Source organism: Dendrobates tinctorius, unplaced genomic scaffold (genome assembly GCF_039654945.1).
Source record: "Dendrobates tinctorius isolate UK_male_01 unplaced genomic scaffold, ASM3965494v1 ptg000140l, whole genome shotgun sequence".
Taxonomy (NCBI): domain Eukaryota; kingdom Metazoa; phylum Chordata; class Amphibia; order Anura; family Dendrobatidae; genus Dendrobates; species Dendrobates tinctorius.
In genome coordinates this window covers 12,532,540-12,557,996 of record NW_027361808.1, presented here as the reverse complement: position 1 = coordinate 12,557,996, position 25,457 = coordinate 12,532,540, and the positions used below count along the sequence as shown (strand labels likewise).

Genomic DNA, 25,457 nt, shown 5'->3' with positions numbered 1-25,457 from the left:
TTGGATTGTGTGAGGCCCAATGAATATCTGAGCGCTATGTGACAGGCTCGATGGCACAGCTGTGACCAAAGTGACTAGAGGATAAGGGAGATTTTGAATCTCTGCACACACTTTTGGACACTGGACACTTTTGGATTGTGTGAGGCCCAATGAATATCTGAGCGCTATGTGACAGGCTCGATGGCACAGCTGTGACCAAAGTGACTAGAGGATAAGGGAGATTTTGAATCTCTGCACACACTTTTGGACACTGGACACTTTTGGATTGTGTGAGGCCCACTGATATCTGAGCGCTATGTCACAGGCTCGATGGCACAGCTGTGACCAAAGTGACTAGAGGATAAGGGAGATTTTGAATCTCTGCACACACTTTTGGACACTGGACACTTTTGGATTGTGTGAGGCCCAATGAATATCTGAGCGCTATGTGACAGGCTCGATGGCACAGCTGTGACCAAAGTGACTAGAGGATAAGGGAGATTTTGAATCTCTGCACACACTTTTGGACACTGGACACTTTTGGATTGTGTGAGGCCCAATGAATATCTGAGCGCTATGTGACAGGCTCGATGGCACAGCTGTGACCAAAGTGACTAGAGGATAAGGGAGATTTTGAATCTCTGCACACACTTTTGGACACTGGACACATTTGGATTGTGTGAGGCCCACTGATATCTGAGCGCTATGTCACAGGCTCGATGGCACAGCTGTGACCAAAGTGACTAGAGGATAAGGGAGATTTTGAATCTCTGCACACACTTTTGGACACTGGACACTTTTGGATTGTGTGAGGCCCAATGAATATCTGAGCGCTATGTGACAGGCTCGATGGCACAGCTGTGACCAAAGTGACTAGAGGATAAGGGAGATTTTGAATCTCTGCACACACTTTTGGACACTGGACACTTTTGGATTGTGTGAGGCCCACTGATATCTGAGCGCTATGTCACAGGCTCGATGGCACAGCTGTGACAAAAGTGACTAGAGGATAAGGGAGATTGGATTGCTTTTAAAAAAGCAGTTTGTGGAGCAGTGGGTAAACAGCAATGCAGGAATGTCAGGAAGCCTTAGAAGGCAGCCCAACAACCAACACCACTGATACACCACTATATAGCCTCCCCTTGCACTGCACACACAGTGACTGGTGTGTTGTGCAGGCCAAATCGCTAGCAGCAGAAGCAGTTTTTTTGTCTTCTTCCCTGCCTAACGCTCTCCCTACAGAATCAGCAACCTCTCCCTATACTGAGATCGGCAGAAGTAAGATGGCGGTCGGCGTGCACGCCTTTTATACCCCCTGTGACGCCCACCAAAGCAAGCCAATCACTTGCATGCCCTTCTGAAAGATGGTGGTGACCCCTGCCTATGTCATCACGTTGCCCACAGTGTCCGTGGATCCTGATTGGCTGAAAAAGAGCGCAAAACAAACTTTTGAAACGCGACTTTGGCGCGTAAGTCGCCGACCTCGTGGCCGACCTCATCCTAGGGTCGGGTTTCGTTTCATGAAACCCGACTTTGCCAAAAGTCGGCGACTTTTGAATTTTTTCGACCCGTTTCGCTCAACTCTACTTATAACCTTCATGTCAGCCGAAAAATAAAAAGTTATGGCTCTTGAAAGAAGGCAAGGAAAAACAAACAAACAGCAAAACAAAAAATGTTCGGATCCTTCAAGGGTTAATAAGGAACTTGACTTTTTAGCTGCATTCACATATTTGTGTTAAACGGAATCTGTCAGTAGGATCAATCCTCTATGTGGGCAAGCCATCTATACGGACACGTAGGTCATAGGAAACTGAATTAAATTATACCTTGATATCTGCGATTCAATGTCTTATTCCACAGAAATACATATTTTTCCTATATGGATGGCACGGTGGCTCAGTGGCTAGCACTGCAGCCTTGTAGCTCTGGGGTCCTGGGTTCAAATCCCACCAAGGACATCTGCAAGGAGTTTGTATGTTCTCCCCGTGTTTGCGTGGGTTTCCTCCGGGTATGCCGGTTTCCTCCCACATTCCAAAGACATACTGATAGGGAATATAGATTGTGAGCCCCATCGGGGACAGTGACAAAAATTGTATTAAATAAAAAACTGAAGATGAGGCCCTGTACCCTGATGGCCGCATACACATGGATGGTACAGTGAAACTGCAAATGGTGATTAAATCAGTCAATTTGGATACATTTTGAATTTCTGGATAAAAGTCTCAGTAAAATTATGAATAAGTAAAAAAATGCATGGAGAGGCTACCTCATAAATGGATACCACATTCAAGGAAGCAGCCTGATATACCGGTCCACAACCAAGGAAGGCAGTAGCCAAACAAATTAACCACTTCTCAACTGAGTCAGCAGTTAATTTTGCAAGTCTAAATAGTCACTTATGACAATTTAGAGGGTTAGTAATTGGAATGAGTGGTTTAATGAGCATTTATAGGAGGGCAAATATGGTGCCAGCAGCCACGGTAATTCCAGTTCCAGTGGCATACGCTAAAGACTCTCACCACTACCGTGACCACATGGATGGTACAGTGAAACTGTGAATGGTCATTAATAAATGAGTTAAATGAGTTAATTTAGCCTGCACAGTGGCTCAAGGGTTAACATTGCAGCTTTGCAGCGCTGGGGTTCTGGGTTCATATCCCATCAAGGACAACATCTGCCAGGAGTTGTATGTTCTCCCCTTGTTTCAGTGGATTTCCTAGGGGTTCTACGGTTTCCTCCGACATCCCAAAGACATACTGTACTGATAGGTAATCTAGATTGTGAGCCAAAATGGAGTGTTGATAATGTCTGAAAAGTGCTGAAAAATTAATGGTGCTTTACATTAATGGCGAGTAAAATCAATAAAGTAAACATTTCTCATTACAGATCACCATAAAACACATGAATCTGTCAAAGAATGTATGAAAGAAAGCCATCCAAAAAGAAATCTGTGGAAGTAATGTATGTGACCAGAATGAAGACTCATTTCCAGCAGATGATACCAATATGGCAGAACAAGAAACACAACTAGATCTAAAAAAGCAATAATTTGACTTGACCTATGAAAAATTTTGGAACAAATTTTAAAAGATTATCAAGTGAATTTGATTTAAAAAATTGTGGAAGATGATGAGGACCTGTATCACGACTATCGCAGACACACGAATGGTACAGTGAAACAGCGAAAGGTCATTAAAAAGTTAATTTTCCTTGGTTTGTTGAATTTCTGACTACAGATCAGTGTAAAAGACAAAAATCCGAATCTATAGAAAGAACACCGTGAGCACAACTCAAGATGGTGCTAAGGTTAGGTTCCCAAACCGTTAAAGCAACAAATATAAACCTAGCACTCAACTTAAAGGTATTTGCAAGGAGGTTTATTGTAGTACACGAAAAAAGACGTTTCGGTCAATCTCTGAGATGGCCGGTGGACACCGCATCTGGAGGCACATTTGCCCCTCTCCTATATTCTGACAAGCTAATTACCTTAGAGGGATTATCCTCCTCAATGCTTAAAGAACCATCGTCCTTTCTGATAGATGCCTATAAGCTCTACCCAATCTATATACCACACGCAACTGATGAAGGTCACATTGACCGAAACGTCTTTTTTCGTGTACTACAATATACCTCCTTGCAAATACCTGTAAGTTGAGTGCTAGGTTTATATTTGTTGTTAAAAATCCAAATCTGTCATTGAATGCATGGCAAAAAGCTATCATGTTATGGACTATAGAAGACATAAATGTAACAAGAATGAATACTCATTTCCAGCAGATGATACCAATATGACACTACAAGAAACACAAAAAGATGGCAAAAAGCAAGAACTTGACGGCAAGCAGGGCCACCAGATCATTACTGCCTCGACTGGCGTATGGTGCCCGATCAGCAGAGGAGGCCTGCACCGGGCCCTGCCTCTTCTGCTCCGGGCCCCAGCGGCAGGATTCTGCCGGTGCAGTAACTGAACCTGCGTCTGAGATGCAGGTCAGTTACTCTATTGCCGTGCGGGCCCGTACGGCAATAGTTAAAGCTGCCAGCCAATCGGAGGGATCATCGCTGCAGGAGCGTGGCCAGGTAAGGAGAAAGGTTTCTATTTTATTTTTATTGAAAGCGGCAAGGCGCAATGTTTCACCTGCAGGATGGAGACATGGGGCAGAATGGAGACATAGGGCAGAATGGAGACACGGGGGCAGAATGGTAGACACGGGGCAGAATGGGAGAAACAGAGCAGAATGGAGACAAAGGGCCAGAATGGAGACAGGGGGCAGGATTAGAGACATGGGGGCAGGATGGCAGACACGGGGGCAGGATGGGAGACACGGGGGGCAGGATGGGAGACACGGGGGCAGGATGGGAGACACGGGGGCAGGATGGGAGGCATGGAGGCAGGATGGGAGACAGTGGCAGGATGGGAGACGTGGAGGCAGGATGGGAGACATGGGGGCAGGATGGAGACACGGGGGTAGGATGGAGACACGGAGGTAGGATGAGAGACACTATGTGGTGGTAATATGTGGTCTAGTAATGGTGCGGTAGTATTTGTCCCCTGTATGTGATATTATTGGGCATTTTAACCCCTTCACCCCCAAGGGTGGTTTGCACGTTCATGACCGGGCCAATTTTTACAATTCTGACCACTGTACCTTTATGAGGTCATAACTCTGGAACGCTTCCATGGATCCCGGTGATTGTGACACTGTTTTCTCGTGACATATTGTACTTCATGTTAGTGGTAAAATTTCATTCAAATAACTTGCGTTTATTTGTGAGAAAAACGGAAATTTGGCGAAAATTTTGAAAATTTTGCAATTTTCCAACTTTGAATTTTTATGCCCTTAAATCACAGAGATACAGCACACAAAAAACTTGATATCTAACATTTCCCACATGTTTACTTTACATCAGCACAATTTTGGAACCAAAATTTTTTTTTGTTAGGAAGTTATAAGGGTTAAAAGTTGACCAGCGATTTCTCATTTTTACAACACCATTTTATTTTTAGGACCACATCACATTTGAAGCCACTTTGAGGGGTCTATATGATAGAAAATACCCAAAAGTGACACCATTCTAAAAACTGCACCCCTTAAAGTGCTCAAAACCACATTCAAGAAGTTTATTAACCCTTTAGGTGCGTCACAGGAATTTTTTTGAATATTTAAAAAAAAATGAACATCTAACTTTTTTTCATAAAAAAAATACTTCAGGTTCAATTTTTTTTATTTTACCAAGGGTAACAGGAGAAATTGGACTGCAAAAGTTATTGTGCAATTTGTCCTGAGTACGCAGATACCTGATATGTGGGGGGGAACCACTGTTTCGGTGCATGGCAGAGCTCAGAATGGAAGGAGCGCCGTTTGACTTTTTCAATGCAAAATTGGCTGGAATTCAGATTGGACGCCATGTCACGTTTGGAGAGTCCCTGATGTACCTAAACAGTGGAAACCCCCTACAAGTGACCCCATTTTGGAAACTAGACCCCCCAAGGAACTTATCTAGATATGTGGTGAGAACTTTGAACCCACAAGGGCTTTACAGAAGTTTATAACGTACAGCGGTACAATTAAAAAATCATATTTTTTCCACAAAAATGATCTTTTCACCCCAATTTTTACTTTCCCAAGGGTAACAGGACCCTAAAAGTTATTGTGCAATTTGTCCTGAGTACGCTGATACCCCACATGTGGGGGTAAACCACTATTTGGGCGCATGGCAGAGCTCGGAAGGGAAGCAGCGCCATTTGACGTTTTTGGCTGGAATTGAGATCGGACACCATGTCGCGTTTGGAAAACCCCTGATGTACCAAAACAGTGGAAACCCCCCACAAATGACACCATTTTGGAAACTAGACCCCCTAAGGAACTTATCTAGATGTGTGGTGAGAACTTTGAACCCCCATGGGCTTCACAGAAGTTTATAACACAAGGCCATACAATTAAAAAATCATATTTTTTCCACAAAAATGATCTTTTCACCCTCAATTCTTATTTTTCCAAGGGTAACAGGACCCTAAAAGTTATTGTGCAATTTGTCCTGAGTACGCTGATACCCCACATGTGGGGGTAAACCACTATTTGGGCGCATGGCAGAGCTCGGAAGGGAAGCAGCGCCATTTGACGTTTTTGGCTGGAATTGAGATCGGACACCATGTCGCGTTTGGAAAACCCCTGATGTACCAAAACAGTGGAAACCCCCCACAAATGACACCATTTTGGAAACTAGACCCCCTAAGGAACTTATCTAGATGTGTGGTGAGAACTTTGAACCCCCATGGGCTTCACAGAAGTTTATAACACAAGGCCATACAATTAAAAAATCATATTTTTTCCACAAAAATGATCTTTTCACCCTCAATTCTTATTTTTCCAAGGGTAACAGGACCCTAAAAGTTATTGTGCAATTTGTCCTGAGTACGCTGATACCCCACATGTGGGGGTAAACCACTATTTGGGCGCATGGCAGAGCTCGGAAGGGAAGCAGCGCCATTTGACGTTTTTGGCTGGAATTGAGATCGGACACCATGTCGCGTTTGGAAAACCCCTGATGTACCAAAACAGTGGAAACCCCCCACAAATGACACCATTTTGGAAACTAGACCCCCTAAGGAACTTATCTAGATGTGTGGTGAGCACTTTGACCCCCCCAGTGCTTCACAGAAGTTTATAATGCCCGGGCGTGAAAATAAATAATTCATATTTTTTCCACAAACATGATCTTTTAGTCACCATTTTTTTATTTTCCCAAGGGTAACAGGAGAAATTGGACCCCAAAAGTTGTTGTCCAATTTGTCCTGAGTATGCTGATACCCCATATGTGGGAGAAAACTACTGTATGGGCACACGTCGGGGCTCGGAAGGGAAGTAGTGACGTTTTGGAATGCAGACTTTGATGGAATGGTCTGCGGGTGTCATGTGTGTTTGGAGAGCCCCTGATGCACCTAAACTATTGAAACTCCCCACAAGTGACCCCATTTTGGACACTAGACCCCCCACGGAACTTATCTAGATGTGTGGTGAGCACTTTGAACCCCCAAGTGCTTCACAGAAGTTTATAACACTCGGACGTGAAAATAAAAAAATCATTTTTTTCCACAAAAATGATATTTTTGCCCCCAATTTTTTATTTTCCTAAGGGTAACAGGAGAAATTGGACCTCAAAAATTGTTTTGCAATTTGTCCTGAGTAGGCTGATACCCTACATGTGGGGGTAAAACACTGTTTGGGCGCATGGCAGAGCTTGAAAGGGAAGGAACACCATTTGACTTTTTCAACTCAGAATTGGCTGGAATTGAGATCAGACGCCATGTTGCATTTGGAGATCCCCTGATGTGCCCAAACAGTGGAAACCCCCAATTATAACTCCAACCCTAACCCCAACACACCCCTAACCCTAATCTGAGCCCTAACCCTAGCCCTAACCCTAGCCCTAACCCTAACCCTAGCCCTAACCCTAACCCTAAGGCTGTGTGCACACGCTGCGGATTTTGCTGCGGTTCCGCAGCGGTTTTGGCTGCTGCGGTGTACAGTACCATGATTCCCTATGGGAATCAAAAACCGCAGTGCAGACGGTGCGGAATTTTCCGCGTGGATTATCTGCGGTTTTCAATCCGCAGAAAGAATTGACATGTCAATTCTTTCTGCGGATTCTCCTGCGGTTTGCCATCTCCTCTATTGAGGAGATGAAAAACCGCAGGACAAAACCGCAGAGCAATCCGCAGGTAAAACCGCAGGTCTTTTGACCTGCGGTTTCACCTGCGGATTTTACAAAATCCGCGCGGATGAATCCGCACCTAATCCGCAGCGTGTGCACACAGCCTTACCCTAACGGGAAAATGGAGATAAATACTTTTTTTTTAATTTTATTATTTTTCCCTACCTAAGGGGGTGATATCGGGGGGTTTGATTTACTATTTGTGGCGGTTTTTATATTTGGCAGCTGTCATACGCTAAAAGACGCTTTTTATTGTAAAATAGTTTTTGCATCACCACATATTGAGAGCTATAATTTTTCCGTATTTTGACCCACCGAGTCATGTGAGGTCTTATTTTTTGCGGGACGAGTTGACGTTTTTATTGGTACCATTTTCGGGCACGTGACATTTTTTGATCGCTTTTTATTCCTATTTTTGGGACGCAGAATGAACAAAAACCAGCGTTTCATGAATTTCTTTTGGGGGGGTGCGTTTACACCATTCCGCTTGCGGTAAAATTGATAAAGCGGTTTTATTCTTCGGGTCAGTACGGTTACAGCGATACCTCATTTAGGTCGTTTTTTTATGTTTTTGTCAGTTTTATGCAATGAAAACTATTTTATATAAAAAATAATTATTTTTGCATCGCTTTATTCTGCGAGCTATAACTTTTTTATTTTTTTGCTGATGATGCTGTGTGGCGGCTCGTTTTTTGCGGGACAAGATGCCGTTTTCAGCGGTACCATGGATATTTATATGCGTCTTTTTGATCGCGCGTTATTACACTTTTTGTTTGGCGGTATGATAATCATTATTTTTTGCTTCGTTTTTTATTTTTATTTTTTAAGCGGTTCGCTAAAGGGGTTAACTAATGGGACAGTTTGATAGGGCGGGTCATTACGGACGCGGCGATACCTAATATGTGTACTTTTATTGTTTTTTTTTTTATTATTTCCAAAAAATGGATTTATTGGGGGAATATTTTTTTTTTTTTCTAATTTATTTGGCGATTTTTTTTAAATTATTTTAACACTTTTTTTTATTTTTTTTTTTACTTTATTAAATAGTCCCAGGTGGGACATCACTGTCCTGTGACAGATCGCTGATCTGTCACATCACAGATCACTGTGACAGATCAGCGATCTGACACAGGCACTGCAAAAGGCTTCCTCATGCCTGCGCTTTGCAGGCACTGAGGAAGCCAGCTTCCTCAGGCCCCCGAAGGCCCCCGTCGCCATCTTGGATTCGGGGGCCTGGAGGAAAGGAGCCCCCCGCAGCAGCGCTGCACATTGCGCTGCCGTGGGGGGCTCAGGGAAGCACGGAGGGAGCCCCCTCCCTGCCGATGCTTCCCTTTAACCCCCGGTACACCGCGATCATGTTTGATCGCGGTGTGCAAGGGGTTAACGTGTCGGGGGCAGTCCGTGACCGCCCCTGACACATTGTGCCAGGTGTCAGCTGTGATAATCAGCTGACACCCGGCCGCGATCAGCGGCACTCACCACGTGGGCGCCGCTGATCGCGGTAAACGTACTATCCCGTCCACGGTCATACGGGCCCGGGTACCGTGGACGGGATAGTACGTCGGATGTCAGGAAGGGGTTAAAAACTGAAAAATAAATAAAAATGTACTTAAGTTGTATTGGATATTTTAACAAATGCTTAATAGGTTAGAGTAGAGTAGAGCTCGGTCAAAAGAGTTTACCTTGTCATGGCGGCGGCTTAAAAAATCTTTTGGCCAAAACAGATGCTGCTGGCTATATGTGTGATCTGGTTATGGGAACTGTTAATGTGTGATTGGTGAGAAGTGGAGTTTTTCCAAGAAAGAGCGGTGGGACTTTGGACAGTTCGAGGGGTGTAAGCGGTATGGGTGATAGTATGGGGCCCTGAAAATCCTAGTGGCAGCCCTGACGGCAAGTCCACATCCCTTATTTGATGCTCTTCTCATTTTTTAAAGTGCTTTTTAGGCAAAGTACTCTCACAGAGACAGTAGCAGATTAGGAAAATTAGCTTTTATGCATAGTACTATCAAAGACATTTGTGCATAAAAGTAGATTTTTTTTACATACATGACTCCCAGACATGATTGCAGATTAGAAAAACTTTTAGGTACACACAGTACTTTCACAGACACGGGTGCACAATACACATAGAGAGTGTTTTTGGAAACCTGCGCACACACAAAACCTAATACTGTCCCTCACTACAGCTGCGTCCTGTCCATACGCTAAGCAGAGTAGAAATAAAAAATAACAATCTTGAACCAGGAGGAATAGGTCAAAGTGGAGGAGGAGGTGGTTGTGGAGATGTAGCTGGAAGAGGCAAGAGAGGAGTAATCCAACAGTTTTGTTGTTTTTATGGGTTTTTTTGCATTTTATTAATTTATTTTTTTTCATGGCACTGACAAAGGAACCTAGAATTAAAACTAGCTATCTAAAACCAGGCTTAGGTGCAAGTGGAAGAGGCAAGGGAGGGGTAATCCAACACTGTTTTTATTGTTTTATTGAGTGGAGAGTTGTATTTTTTTTTCTTTTTTTAGTGTTTCTCTATTTTTTTTTTACACTTTTTGGTTTTTTTTTGGCGGGGTTGTATTTTATCCTTGCTTTTGTGCTTTTCTACTTTTTTATATTTTTTTATGTATTTGACGTAAAACAACCTAGAATTAAAACTAAAACTAGCAATCTAGAACCAAGAGTTGTAGGTGCTGTGATAAAACACTCCGGGATCGCCTTTGCTGGGGTCAAAGGTCACGTGCATTCAGTATGAAACTCAGGCGCAGAGCGGGGATTCGTGTATAACTGACCCTGGGTCAGGTTTATTAACGGTGAAAGCAATGCAAAAGGAAATAAAACATAAAACAAATCCTTGCCTGTCCGGCACTAACTAAACAATGGACAACCTAACTACCAACTGGCGGGCTTCTCCCGTCCAGCCAAACCACAGTTGCAGTGGGCACTGCTTCCACTCACGTGTGTGTCTCTCACACAGACAGGCTCACTGTGTTCCCAGGCTGAGACACTCACACAACCACCTTGCATCCTTATATATCCACCTCCCATTATCCATTAGTAAGCAGGTGCGATACTGACCAGACTAGGCCACATAGGAGAGGAATCTGGGCGAGATATACCTGCCCTCATCCACTATTCCCACATGATTCTCACAGTGCCTGTTTGTTAGGAATTCCACACATGTATTCAGGCTGTCTAGCAGCTGCAAATCATGCAGCTGTGTCGACAAACACTAAATCTCCGAGCACGCCAAAATACTCGGAGATCACAAGAGCATGGTCGGGAAAACCCGAGCAGGGAGTATACTCGCTCATCACTATTGACTAGTCAGCCAAAGTCCTGTAGGATCTGGTTCATTTTAATGAATGTTAGCTTCCACACTGTGTTGGCTGTGGAGAGGCGAATGCACTGATATGTGATCATACCCCATACCATGCTAAACACAAATTCCAATAGTACACTTGCCACAAGGTAGATCATCACCTCCAAGACATAAAGGGCAAGCTCAGGTCATGTGTCCAATTGAAAGACCAAGAAGTTAAATGGGGAAGACACTTCTACCATATTGTTCTAACGCTGCCTCCTGTTAATACGGACACTATCAGATGGTGGTGCTGGATGTTGTGGCTTGCTCATAAAGTTTTGTCACATTTTGGTCATGCTAACCCTGCCTTCCGAGGTGGTGGCAGTGACCTAGATACATTGGCTACTTTCTCCTCAGCCTCTGCCTTGTTCTTCCACTGAGCTCCCGCTGTCAGGTGACAAGCCATCAGTAGTTTCTCTACCAGCGTGTGCTTGTATTCACGCATCTTGCAACCCCGCTCCAGTGATGAAAGATATGATGGCACATTGTCCTTGTAGCGGGATCCAGCAGGGTGGACCACTCAGATAACAGCACTGGTAATAATACGGAGAACTCGGCGGTTGTTGCGCAGGCACAGATTCCCCTTCTTTTTGTCAGACTGGTCATTGAGCAAGGCCCACGATACGCAGGTAGCTGAACTAAACCGGGAGCAATCATGCTCCGAGTAGCTTACGGCTACCCACCAGCGCATACGCCACTATAACAATTCCTTATAGGACCACCCGGATTCCTCTATGGGTGCGTACTTCCCACTTTTCCCCCGTTCTATGACATTTTGCAATTTGGAGTGCAATGACTGAGGTTCTAACCTACCAGGTCATAGTCAGCTTCCTCCTTTCGTTTTGGGGTGTTCGCGGTACTCAGGGCCCGACCTATGGACTGCTGTCTGTTTCAATTCCACACACTTTACTTTATTGTTCCTCCAGTTTAAATTAGTCATGATGGGCGGTTTTCTCTTTTACCTAGTACCCGGGACCTGTTGAACATCTCCATTTTTATGCAGATAACACTTCAAACTAACTTGTACATACTATACATAGTGCCAACATACACTACTTTTGATGGGTACAACATTTACCCCATTCCTTGCAACATTCTACATTAATTATCCTATTATACTACATTTTAAACTACTCACTATTTCTTCAACATATCTGTTAACTATCTCTGCATATTCCCCATCATATCTACATCTATAGCAATCAGCATCATTATACAATGGTTCAAACATCTATCAGCAACTTTTTAAACAGTGGTGCACCCCCTTCCTTTGTGGGAAGCTCTCCCACACATCCCCGCTGTATCAAGAGTTGGGTACTTTACCCTGAAGGGACGCGGAACAGTCCCCATGCTGCGCAACAGCGCACAGCAGTCCCGGTAGTCCATTTTTAAGGATCCTCTGGGCCACCTCCTGGCGGCCGATGTTTCTCCAACAGCAGGGAACTCCACAGCCGTGGAGTCCCTGGGATGCTTGAACTGTCCTGGGCCCCGAGTGTCCCTGATGCCCGAGACCCAGAAGTCCTCTGCTCTTTTATGGGGGCTCATACCCCTCGTGGTAAGCGATGACCACCACCGCATAGTAGCCGCGGGGGCAATACTCCTTGTAGTAGAAGACCAGGTCTCCCTCTCGCAGAGCCCGCCGGTGCTTGATGGAAGCCACGTTGAGGTATACTTTGTGGCTAGTTGCGGCATCCCGGATATATCCATAGCCCTTCATGGTGTTGGTATGCACGAGCCGCCCAAAAGACCGGGGGGTAGACATGGCTGCTTCCCCCAGCACCCAAACCTCCCACTCTTTGGCTTTCTTCTGTTCAATGACTTCCGCAACCCAGGCGGAGGGCCCGGTGTAGGCCGTGGAGCCCAGTGAGTGGGCCGCAGCCGGGGTCGGAAGCGGGGCATGGGCGGCTGCAGATTACACCGCATAGGCCACCATGGGGGCCTAGCGTGAGGCAGAGATGACCATGGCCGTCAGCAAGTAGGCCGCGGCCGACACCAGGAGTGGAGCCGTAGCGGTCGCAGAGAAGGCCGCAGCCGGGGCAGAAGACGGAGCAGCGGCGGCCACGACTGTCAGCGAGTAAGCCACGGAGGCTGGCGGCCCTGCCACTGCAGCAGACTGGAGTGGGATTGTGGCGGCGACAGGCCGAGATGAGTAGGCCACCGCCGGGGTCTGGAGCGCAGCAGGATTCACCGTGAGTCTGTTCCGCACCGGCGATGGGGGACGGAGTGCCGCCGGGCAGGGCAGCTCGGGGTTGTGGACGGGAACAGTGGCCGGCCCCGTCAGGGTCCCGGAGTCATCCAGAGCGGAGGTCGCTGGCGGGCAGGAGTCCGAGCGGGGAGGTCGAGGGCCGATGTCAGGGACCCGGGGCCTGGCTCGTGCATGAGGCGTGGGGGCGGGAACTGCCTGTGGTGCCGCCAGGTGGGCCGGGGAAACGCTCACCTTCCCCATCGCTGCGGCTCCTGGCAGGTCATCCTGCAGCTCCTCCAGCAGCCGATGGTCTTCATCCCACCGTCTGGCAGGGCCAGCCTCCAGGCCCGACGGTTCCGCGGGGATACTCTGTGGTGGTTCTTCCAGCGGCCGTTTCAGCAGGGTCCAGGGTCGCTCTTCTTCCTTGATAGGCGTCCGGGGTACCGACAGTGGCTCCCAGGGGCAGCTCTCCCGATGGGACTCGATCTCCTGACGCCACCTCCATTCCAGGCGTCCGAGGCCATGGCAGCTACAGTGACGCATCTTGTCCGATGTCCAGAAGCTCAATGGCGCCAAGCAGCTGCACCCAGCCTCTCCACCTGGGCCACTCCTGTTCTTGGGTGGGGCGTTGGTCGGCCTCTCCACCCATCTTCCTGGGTCCAGCATGAGGGGGCGACTGTCTCCAGATGTACGTCGCCCCCCCCAGGGGCGGGTTTGACATAGTCCCAGATTGTCCCATGTAGCTGCAAACTCCTGTGATTCTTTCTGGCACTGGTATGCCACAGGCATTCCGTCAAGTCCTTTTCCGCTCCAGATCCGCCTGATGAAAACCAACAATCCTGGTCACAGTCCAATTTTGTAATCCACAAGGGGAAATCTTCAACCCGTTCAGCTTGGGTCCTTTAGATCTTTGGTGCAGGCTTACAGCTGAAGATGATGTAATAGCGGTGATGTTGCTGCCGACTACGCAAAATGTAGGTACGTGGGCCGACTGGGGGTGGTCCACTTTTCGCCGCAAACAGACAGACAGAGACTGATGTGCATCCAATAGGTCTTCTTTATTGGCCGTCCCTTTGACGACTGCAGCACCACACAGAAGCTGCTAGACTCACTCTGGACACAGGCCCGGGTACCTTTTGACTTGCTTCCTTTTCCTGTTTGACGTCCCCCTCGGTTATTTCACTGTGGCTGCCCTAGGCCTACCACCACAGCGCTTCACCCGTCTGAGTCCATCCGTTTGTGGTACCCCAGGCTGTCTCTGTTCTGCGGCTCCTCCTGTCAGGGCCACCCCCCTGACTGTCTTCCTCCTCAGTCCCAGCTGGAGCTTGTTCTCTGTCCGTCTCTTCCTTCTGTCTCTTCCTCCTCTAAGCTCCTCTCCCTGGACTGACTCTTCTGGAACTCTCTGCAACTATTTATTCCCCTCCCTGGGAATTCCCCCACTAGAGCTCCTGTAACCCCGCCCCCATGACCTGCGGTTTTGTAGCCTTAAGCTGCTGTTAAGCCCTCTCCTCACTGCTCCCTGCTCCTATCTTGTGACCAAACTGCAGTACTACATCTTCATCTGTTCTGCTGTCCTTGGTCTCCCCCTGGTGGCCAAACCCAGTATTTCACCATCCTCCTCCTATGTCTAGCTGTCTCCCGCCTTCATATAAAGCAGTCCATGTCCAGCACATTGTACATTAGCCCTTCTGCTGCAGACAGGTCCATAGGTCAGTCCAATTCCCCTACATCATTACAAAAAAATAGTGTTTTAATTGAAATGACAAATAAATATGATTCCATCACTATGATTATACTATATATTTCTATATTTCAGGTATGTATAGTGAATACCTGTCACAATCTTGAGATCATATTAACATATGTTCTCAAAAGTCCCCCTACATAGTGCAATTGCAAAAAAGTGTGTTATATAAATTATAATACAGTGTTGATTATACATTAACAAAAAAAAGATGTCACCAAAAAACAATTATTTCATAAAGTAAATTTAGCAACTTTCATCAACCCTCAATGTCTCATATGTTAGTGGCACACAGTCAAATTAACTTAACGGTAAAATTCAGAGTCTGTACTGAATACCTAGTGTCCATGCACGGATCCCAAACACGGACTTCTCCCTAATGTCTGTGATATTTTTCGGGTTCGGCAGCCAGATTATCCGGTGTTTCCCATGGTGTCATCTGTATTAAAGTGCAAGAAACACTGGATCTGATACAGATGACAGCATGTGAGCCAGCGGCTCTGACCAGTGGTAAAAAGGTTACCACTGGTCACAGGTGTCGGCTGATGAGAGTACTACTCTCATCATCGTATTCCCGGTCTCACTGATAGCAGCGAGAGCAGGCACACGATGAGAGTATTCATCACCTGGCCCCTGTGCAATAAATAAATAAAAAAATGTCAGGAGGTCTCTATTTTGGCTAACCAGTGCAGGCAACACTGACATCAGCGAGCTGCAGACCTCAACTGTCAGCATTATCTTATCTGATTATAAAAATAGAGGGGTCCCCACAATGCTTTTTAAAATTATTAAAATAATTTTAAAAAAATGTGGGGTCCCCCTATTTTTGACAACCAGCCAAGCGAAGTCAGACTGTTAGGGGCTGGTATTCTCAGACTGGGAAGGGGCCAACCTCCCCAGCCTACAAATCACAGCCAGCAGCCACCCCAGAAAAGGCACATCTATTCTGGTGCTTCACCCAGCTCTTCCCATTTGCCTTGGTGCGGTAGCAAGTAGGGTAATATTTGCAGGGTTGATGTCAGCTTTGTATTGTCAGCTGACATCAAGTCCACGGGTTATTAATGGAGGGGCGTCTATAAGATGCCCTCTTTGTAATAAAGAAGACCCAACCAGAATAAAGTCCTATGTTTGAAATTTGAAAACTCCCCACCCTCTCTTACCCATTTATTTTCAAAAATTAAAAAAACACATTCTTCACCTGTCCGATGATAAGATAATCCATATGACCCATGAAGAGTTCCAACTATGCTACGTCTGGATTTCATGTATGAGCAGTGGCATGATGCGACTGCTCAGCTGTGAATCCATGACACACAGAGCCTAAAAATTCAGCTGCAGTGCAGAGCAGTGACGTCAATAAGGTGAGCAGAATTCATAGTCAATGATCTCCAGGGACCCTGCGGACATCAGCGATTGTGAGAAAGTTCTCATGCTGCCAGTGCTGATGTCATTGAGGTCACCGGAGTTTTGACTATGAACTTCACTCACCTTTTTGATGGGACAGGATGGGAACAGCTTGAAAGGTTACTGACGATCAGAACCAGTGTTTCTTGCACTGTCACACAGATGACAGCATGGGAAACACTGGATGTTTAGGCCCCCCATTTATTTGAATGGGGTCCGGGTTCCTGGTCAGGTACCATTCTAGTACCCAAATCAAACTTTTTTTTTAAATGTTTGGCCAAACCCACCGAACCCAAATATCCACGGGTTCGCCCCTCACTATAATTGACAAACACAACAAAGTTCCAACATTATTGGACCAAAAAGTGTCACATATGTACCTTATACAATGGTTTTCACACTAAAGAATTAAGTTTTGCCTCATTGTTATGTCATACATACACCACTCTAAAATAATAAAAAAAATAGCTTGGTAATTTAAACAAGACTAGTCAGCCCTATTGATGTCTGTTTTCCTCATTACCACCTTCCCCCTCCGCAGTCAATTTTTGTCTATTCTGTTTTTTTTTCCTCCCCTTCTTCCAATAGCCATAACTTTTTTAGTTTTCTGTCAGTGTAGCTGTATGATCGCTTGTTTTTTGTATGACGAGATATAGTTATGAATGACAACATTCGTTTTAACATTCAATGTACTGGAAAATAGGAAAAAAAATTCAAGTATGATAAAATTGTGAAACAAAATCCAATGCTGCAATGATTTTTTGGGTCTTGTTATTATAGTATACATTCTGTAGTAAAAATTACTCATAATCATGATTCTCCAGGTCATTACGATTATGGCAATACCAAGATTTACAGTATATAGATTATTATAATTTTAAGTGAAGAAATAAAAATTCAGATACTTCTAAACAAAAAAATTGGGAGGTTTGCGTCACCATTTGCTGAGACCCATAACATTTTTATTTCCCTATCGACTGAGCTGGGTGAGGGCTTGTTTTTCTACATGAAAAGCTAACAGATTTATTGATACCAGTTTGGGGTACATCTAATGTTTTGATCTGTTTTTATTGTATTTTTTAACAGAGAAGTGGTGAGCAAAAAATCCCACAGTTCTGGCCTTTTGATTTTTTTTCTCATTGCCCAATTTTGGGTGTATTAATATATTAGGCTGGTTTCACATTTGCGGTTGTGTCCGCAGTATTTATGCCGCATACTTCTGCATGCGTCGTGTTTTCCTATCTTTAACATTGTTGACGCAGGTTCATGCGATTGGATGCTTTTTGCCGCGTTTCCTTATGCATGCATCATTTCGGCTTGTGCGGCTGGGCATGGCTAACGCAACATGTTGCAATTTTGGAAGCGGCAATTTGCCACCACATTCTGCATGTGGCCTATTGCGGAAGGGATGCGTCGAAACAATGCATTACAGTCTATGAGAACGCATGCGTTCGGAAGCACACGCGATTGCTCGCATGTTTTTTTCCAGAGTAAACCTGTCTAGACACTAATTAGCCACCCCCACACAAACATAGATAATAAGAGTGAGTGGGCACTGCCAGTCCACTACTCTACAGACTGGGAAGCAGACTACAAGCTGTGCAGGGAAGAATCTCAACTTTGGACAATGTGAGTATTCAAAGTGAATGTCTGTCTGTCCTTCTTTCTTCTCTTTAGTATGTACTAAATTTCGGTCTTTTTTCTTGCAGCATTCACAATATGTCTTCAGTGTCTTCTGAGGAGCGCCCTGACCCTGAACATGTTGGACAGGAAAGTGAAGTGAGTAGATTACCTACTGATTGGTAAGTATTGTCAGTCTCATATACACATGTGGCAAAAATATTTTTGTGGTATATTGGATTGTGTTGTATAGCCTAATCTGTATTTTTCTATTCCACAGGAGTTGGCGCTTTTACTATAGTGAATGTTTTGTACCAATGTTTGTCTTTTCTTTTCACAGCACCTGGAGCAGCACCCTTGAGCCTGGTTCTGAAGCAGTCCTTCATCGAACAGCCATGGACCCATCCCAGCCATCCACCAGCGAAGCAGCAAGTTGGCCGGCAACACAGACTGGAGACCAGAAAGCTGGTCCATCAGGTGTTCCCCTGTCCCAGGCCTCCTCCGCCTCTTTTTATGTTGGGTCTTTTCCCGACAGCGGCATGAGGCCTCGGACAGGACACTCATGCCCGAGTTCATGCACTTGAGCTTGATCTTTCATGAAGTTCTCAAGGCGCTGGGATACAGACTGGACAGTGGTTTGAACCTTATGAAGACACTTATCCAGGATGTCACCCAAAGCCTTAACCATCTGAAAGCCGACCTCCAGAGGCCAGCACATCATTTTTTTAATCAGATTGAACGGGGCATGTCGGAACACCTTAGTCCTGATCTCCAGCTCAATGTGATGCAGGCCTGCAATGCTGCTTATGTGCAGGCTATGCAGCAGACTCGGTACTTGCAGCAGTCAGTGGTGGCATTTCCACCTGTGCCAACACTGTCACACTTGACCTCAATACCAAGTTCTGCTGCATACCACTGCATGGCCACCACCATTCCAAGCCCTGCCGGACACCACTACAGCGCCACCACCTTGCCGAGTGCTGCTGCACAGTACACTGCCACCACCATGCACAGTGCTGCTCCTGCTTGGACCTCCTCCACCACCACCACCGACATGCTGCAGCAACCGGACCCTGGCAGGACATCCACCACCACCAGCATGCAGCAGCACCACCAGGATCCTGCCAGGACGTCCACCAGCTCCAGGTCGCAGCAGCACCAGGATCCTGCCAGGACGTCCACCAGCACCAGATCACAGCAGCACCAGGATACTGCTAGGCCGTCGTTCAGCACCATGGTGCCAGACCAAACCACGCCAATGCTCCAAAGAAGACAGCAACGAAGAACCCAGGACAAAGATCGATTTAAAAAGAAGCAGCGGACTCTTGCACTCCCTCCCCCCTCACCTCCCAATATGTCTGTGATGTCCGATTTTTCTCTACCTTTCCAGTGTGTCTCTCCCTTCCCATGCCTTCAATCCCATCACTGACCTCCCTGACCCCACTAGTTTCAGCGCTCCTTCCCCTGCAACCCCTGCGTCGTCTTTAATAAGTCAGTCCTCCCAGCTCAACAACCACCAGTTAAATGTTTTTTTTTGTAAATAAATCTGTTTTTTTGCCCCTACTATGGTTTGGTTATTTGTGTATTTCGCCGCCGGCAACACACACCGTGTACCGACTAAACACAATGCGCCGTACACTTTCTGTATTTGACACCTCATAGCTCCAGGAGTGAGACAACTAGAACACTGCAGCTTTGCTTCTTGTGTTTGGTATGGAGCTATGAGTTGTCAAAAACAAATATGACTTGTATTTTCTACAGCAACTCTTCAGTGTGCGTAATCTATAGTTAAGCAGACAAAAAAGTCGATGGAGGTAATATAATGCATATCTATACTCACCAGGCCAGGGTCAGAAATAGCGAATTCACAAATATCAAATTCAAAATATTTTTTACGTGGTTTACCATAAAGGATAATATTTTTTATATGGATGAATAAAAATGGAAAATGTTTAACCATTTATTGTTCCTGCTGGATTCATCATCTTTTTCTTCCTCATTGCTGATCAACCTTCATCCGTGCAGGAACAGATGAGGAAAAGCCCATATATATGTGAGCTGACTATCCCTTTTTTTTCTTCATATCTGTATCTTATACAATATTCTGCAATGTCACAGCATTGCAGTGCGTACAGTGGGTACAGAAAGTAATCAGATCCCTTTAAAATTTTCAGTTTTTATTTCATTGCAGCCATTTGGTAAATTCAAAAAATTTCACTTTTTTCTCATTAATGTAAACTATGCACCCCATCTTTACTGAAAAAAAACAGAAATGTAGAAGTTTTTGCAAATTTATTAAAAAAGAAAAGCTGAAATATCACATCGTCATAAGTATTCAGACCCTTTGCTCAGTATTGAGTAGAAGCACCTTTTTGAGCTAATACAGCCATGAATCTTCTTGGGAATGATGCAACAAGTTTTTCACACCTGGATTTTCGGATCCTCTGCCATTCTTCCTTGCAGATCCTCTCCAGTTCCGTCAGGATGGATGGTGAACGTTGGTGGACAGCCACTTTCAGGTCTCTCCAGAGATGTTCAATTGGGTTTAGGTCAGGGCTTTGGCTGGGCCAGTCAAGAATGGTCACAGAGTTGTTCTGAAGCCACTCCTTTGTTATTTTAGCTGCGTTCTTAGGGTCATTGACTTGTTTGAAGGTGAACCTTCAGCCAAGTCTGAGGTCTAGAGCACTCTGGAAGAGGTTTTCATCCAGGATATCTCTGTACATGGCCGCATTCATGTTTCCTTCAATTGCAACCAGTCATCCTGTCTCTGCAGCTGAAAAACATCCACATAGCATGATGCTGCCACCACGTTTCACTGTTGGGATTGTATTGGGCAGGTGATGAGCAGTGCCTGGTTTTCTTCACACATACCGCTTAGAATTATCACCAAAAAGTTCTATCTTCGTCTCATCAGACCAAAGACTCTTATTTCTCATAGTCTGGGAGTCCTTCATGTGTTTTTTTTAGCAAACTCTATGCGAGCTTTCATATGTCTGGCACTGAGGAGAGGCTTCCGTCGGGCTACTCTGCCATAAAGGCCTGACTGGTTGAGGGCTGCAGTGATAGTTGGCTTTGTGGAACTTTCTTCCATCTCCCTACCGCATCTGTGGAGCTCAGCCACAGCGATCTTGTGATCTTGGGGTTCTTCTTTACCTCTCACCAAGACTCTTCTCCCACGATTGCTTAGTTTGGCTGGACAGCCAGGTCTAGGAAGACTACTGGTGGTCCCAAATGTTTTCCATTTAAGGATTATGGAGGTCACTATGCACTTAGGAACCTTGAGTACTGCAGAAATTCTTTTGTAACCTTGGCCAGATCTGTGCCTTGCCACAATTCTGTCTCTGAGCTCCTTGGCCCGTTCCTTTGACCTCATGATTCTCATTTGGTCTGACATGCACTGTGAGCTGTGAGGTCTTATACAGACAGGTGTGTGCCTTTACAAATCAAGTCCTATCAGTTTAATTAAACACAGCTTGACTTCAATAAAGGAGTAAAACCATCTCAAGGAGGATCACAAGGAAATGGACAGCATGTGACTTAAATATGAGTGTCTGAGCAAAGGGTCTGAATACTTATGACCATGTGAGATTTAAATTTTTCTTTTTAATAAATTTGCAAATGTGTCTACATTTCTGTTCTGTTTTTTTCAGTCAAGATGGGGTGCAGAGTGTACATTAATGAGAAAAAAAATGAACTTTTTTGAATTTACCAAATGGCTGCAATGAAACAAAGAGTGAAAAATTTTAAGGGATCTAAATACTTTCCATACCCACTGTAATATGAATTGATGTCTACGTTGAAGTTGAGCACTTACCTGAGCTATAGATGAGGACCAAAATGGCAGTGACAGCAGCTTTTAGCAGGCCCCTGGCTGTCATGGTAACCCACTGGCGCACCACAATCTTGTTATAGGGCACCAATGGATAGCCTGTATGTGCAAGCACCCACGCACATTCTATATTCTATTAAACACCATTGTCCAGAAAAGACAGCTGTATTCAAATGGTATACAGCCATGGCCAGAGCTCCTGACCACTCTCCACATGGGAGCAACCTCGCAAATATGGTACATGTATGTGATACTGGTTTAAGTGGATAAATAATTCCTGTATACTTCTTGTATTTCTCATAGAATAACTGATTTACTGTTCCTCTTTTTCTCCTCCCAGAAATGTGTCAATAAACTGACTACTGGGTGTGACCATCCCCCTTGGCAAAGGGGAGTGCCCTACACTATCAACACTGATTGGACAGCAACAGTGTATAGGAACAAATAAACTAGTAATATCCAGCTGTCAGTTTACATTTCTGGGAATTATATGAATGTAGAGTTCTAAGAAAACATGCTCATTTTTATCATCTTCAATACCTGGACCTATGAGAATGAAGAGAGCATTTGTGTCCTTGAATATATTTGCTCACATCAACCTCTTTAAAAAAAATACATACTTAGTAGTCCACTGAATGGATTGTAGACCAAAGTGCTTTAATATTACTTTTGTACTGTAAAACTCCTTAATTATATACATAGCAGTTTTCTTAAAACATCTGTTTCCTGCATCATTTAGGAGCTTTAACAAATTGCAGTATAAAGAAAAAAAGACAGGAAAATATAGAACATCAGAGCAACATCAAGGGAATACATTATATGAACAGAATGTGGTATACATAATTATATGTACTAGAATTGACATTTCCTCATATGATCTTCTAAATAGCACACGTTGTACTTTAAAATGTTTGATTAAAATTGGCGACTATAATGGAATATATTTGTATCAATTTAAATAAGTGTTTGAATATATTACAGGATATCTGCAACCAAATGAAGAAAATTAAAGTGAATAAAGTTTTAGAAATAAATTGTGCAAGCTTTGCTTTGAGAGATGTTAGTACCGGGTCCCTCAAAAACTAAGCAGAAAATTCATCAGTTTAGGTAGGTTGCAAAGCAACAAAAACTGAAAAAAAAAAACAAAAAACAACCCACAAGCATGAGCTTAACATCGAGTCCACAAGTTGTCCGAGATTTGGAACTGCTGTTCTTCATTGTCCTAGATCCAAGGTGATAGTGCCACCCCACAGGTTCTATCTAACTTCTTGTTTCACAGTTAGAAGCAGAGAGCCGGAGCTGCACTCACCTCTCTTACAGCTTTTATCAGCATGTATCCAAGACGTCTTCAGATGGCGGCGATGCAAGTAACTGTAACGCCACCCCCTGATGATATCCTGCAATAGGAGAGAATATAAATGCTTCACGGAAGTGAGTGCAACTCTGGCCTCCTGTGACGTTCCATTTGAAACTTTTATAAAACAAAACCTCACAGGAAGCGAAATAAAAAAACACATTTAGAAATTACCTGGATAGTTAGCAGTGTAGGGTATTTTATAACAAAGCCAATTACAAAAGTGGTTAGCGTATAATGATAGATATTTGTGATAGACAGTTTAGGTGCCGGGCAAACCCTTTAAATGCCACAGCAGCTATTGTTTGTGGTATTTTATGTCCCGATTGTAGCTTGTGGAACCCCTTTGCCACAAACCGCGGAGAGCCAGGAGGGGCGTGACTAAGTGATTACCTGAATATTCACTAGAGCCTCTGATGGTGAGGTTAGGCTTGGCTCCCAATGAATGCCAGGTGCCACTCCAGGGCAGACCAACAGTCGCACATCAGCTGAACCCGAAGGCAGACTAGACGGAGCAGCAGGCAGAGCTTGTATCAGAGTGCAGCTGACCAAGTTAATTTCAGAGTGCAGTGGACAGAGTTTGTCTCAGAATGCAGCAAGCAAGTTTTGCTTTAGAGTGCAGCAAGCAAGTTTTGCTTCAGAGTGCAGCAGGTGGGATTAGTTTCAGAGTGCAGCAGGCTGGATTTGCTTCAGAGTGCAGCAAGAAGGAATTGCACTTAGAGTACAGCAGGCAGGATTTGTACTTTGTGTACAACAGGCAGGATTTGCTCTGGTATGCTACCTTACACAACATAGACTGAAACAGGAAGGATGCTTGAGCACATCTCAAGTGGAGAGGAAGCAATATATACATAATGCTTCCAAACGATTGGCTGGTAAGGAAATAGCAAGTGCTGGCCCTTAAAAGGGAATCTGTCACCTCACTTCTGCCCTATGAGATGTGGCCACCGCCATCAGGGGCTTAGCTACAGCATTCTGTAATGCTGTAGATAAGCCCCCAATGTAACCTGAAACATAAGAAAAACGAGTTAGATTATACTTACCCAGGGGGCGGTCCGGTCCAATGGGTGTCACGGTCCGGTCCAGCGCCTCCCATCTTCTAGTGATGATGTCCTCCTTACTTCTGCCGTGGCTCTTGCACAGGCGTACTTTATCTGCCCTGTTGAGGGCAAACTAAAGTACTGCTGTGTGCAGGTTCCAGACCTCTCTGACCTTTCCCGGCGCATGCGCACTGCAGTACTCTGCTCTGCCCTCAACAGGGCAGATGTAGTACGCTTGCACAGGAGCCGCGGCAGAAGGAGGAGAACGTCATCGCTAGAAGATGGGAGGCGCCGGACTGGACCGTGACACCCATTGGATCGGACCGCACCGGACCGGACGCCGGGGTGAGTATAATCTAGCTCGTTTTTCTTATCTTTCAGGTTACATTGGGGGCTTATCTACAGCATTACAGAATGCTGTAGTTAAGCCCCTGATGGTGGTGGCCGCATCTCATATCGGAAAAATGAGGTGACAGATTCCCTTTAAGAGGGCGGGAGCATGTGCCCTTAGAACATGGAAATGCTGCTGGGAGCATGCAGAGCATGAGACAGAGAGGAACCAACTGCAGCGTGGGTGAGTGAACTGACATGCGAGAACCCGGCGTGATGCTAACATTTTAGGAAGTTAAATAACTGGGATCAGTGTTACCCCTGGTTTTGACTTATGCAGTAGTGTCATCTGTGTTTTACAGTTCACAGCCACTGCCTATGGAGTAACCTTAGCTCCTAATCTAGCACCATATATTCCTTGGCACTTTCTGCCAAAAATATACATCAGCCGGCACTAAGCATTTAGTTAGATGTTGGATAGGGCTTATAAATTTTGCAATTCACAGCTTATTAAAATTTTAGCTGCTCTTAAGATATTAACACTTTTCTTTTGTTTCCAGCTTGCTGTCTAAGTGACCATCCACTGTTGCTAGACAGCAGAACATGCAAATTGCTTACAATCCCTTTTCAATTGACCGAATAACACAGTTTGGAAGCTGGCCATGACTGCTGGAGTGCACTGTTAGCTCCTAATTCTGTCCAGCTTCAGCCTAGTGTTTACAAGCTAGACAGCAGTGGTGGTCAGTCTCCTAGGCAACAAATTCTAAATAAAAGAAAAGTGTTATTATGCTGATTGGGCGTAGGGCTCACGTGACGTAACAACTTCGCATGATCCCTGGAAACACGAGTTCTGACACTGCTAGAACGTCGTCGGCACAGGAGGAGAGTATACGTGTTTTATTTTAAC

General features: G+C 45.1%; 1 protein-coding gene across 4 annotated transcripts in view; it reads right to left on the bottom strand.

Annotated features, from left to right (window-relative positions):
- The window catches only part of SMYD3 (SET and MYND domain containing 3), a 1,185,047-nt gene that overhangs the window by 359,721 nt on the left and 799,869 nt on the right, over positions 1-25,457 (bottom strand). The window contains exon 10 of one of the 4 annotated variants that reach the window (XM_073545143.1): positions 22,466-23,223. The exons of the other annotated variants lie outside the window; for them this stretch is intronic. Coding sequence (XP_073401244.1) covers positions 23,083-23,223 — 141 coding nt within the window. The 3' untranslated portion in view covers positions 22,466-23,082. Of the gene's footprint in view, positions 1-22,465; positions 23,224-25,457 lie in introns of those variants that run through there. 4 annotated transcript variants of the gene reach the window in all.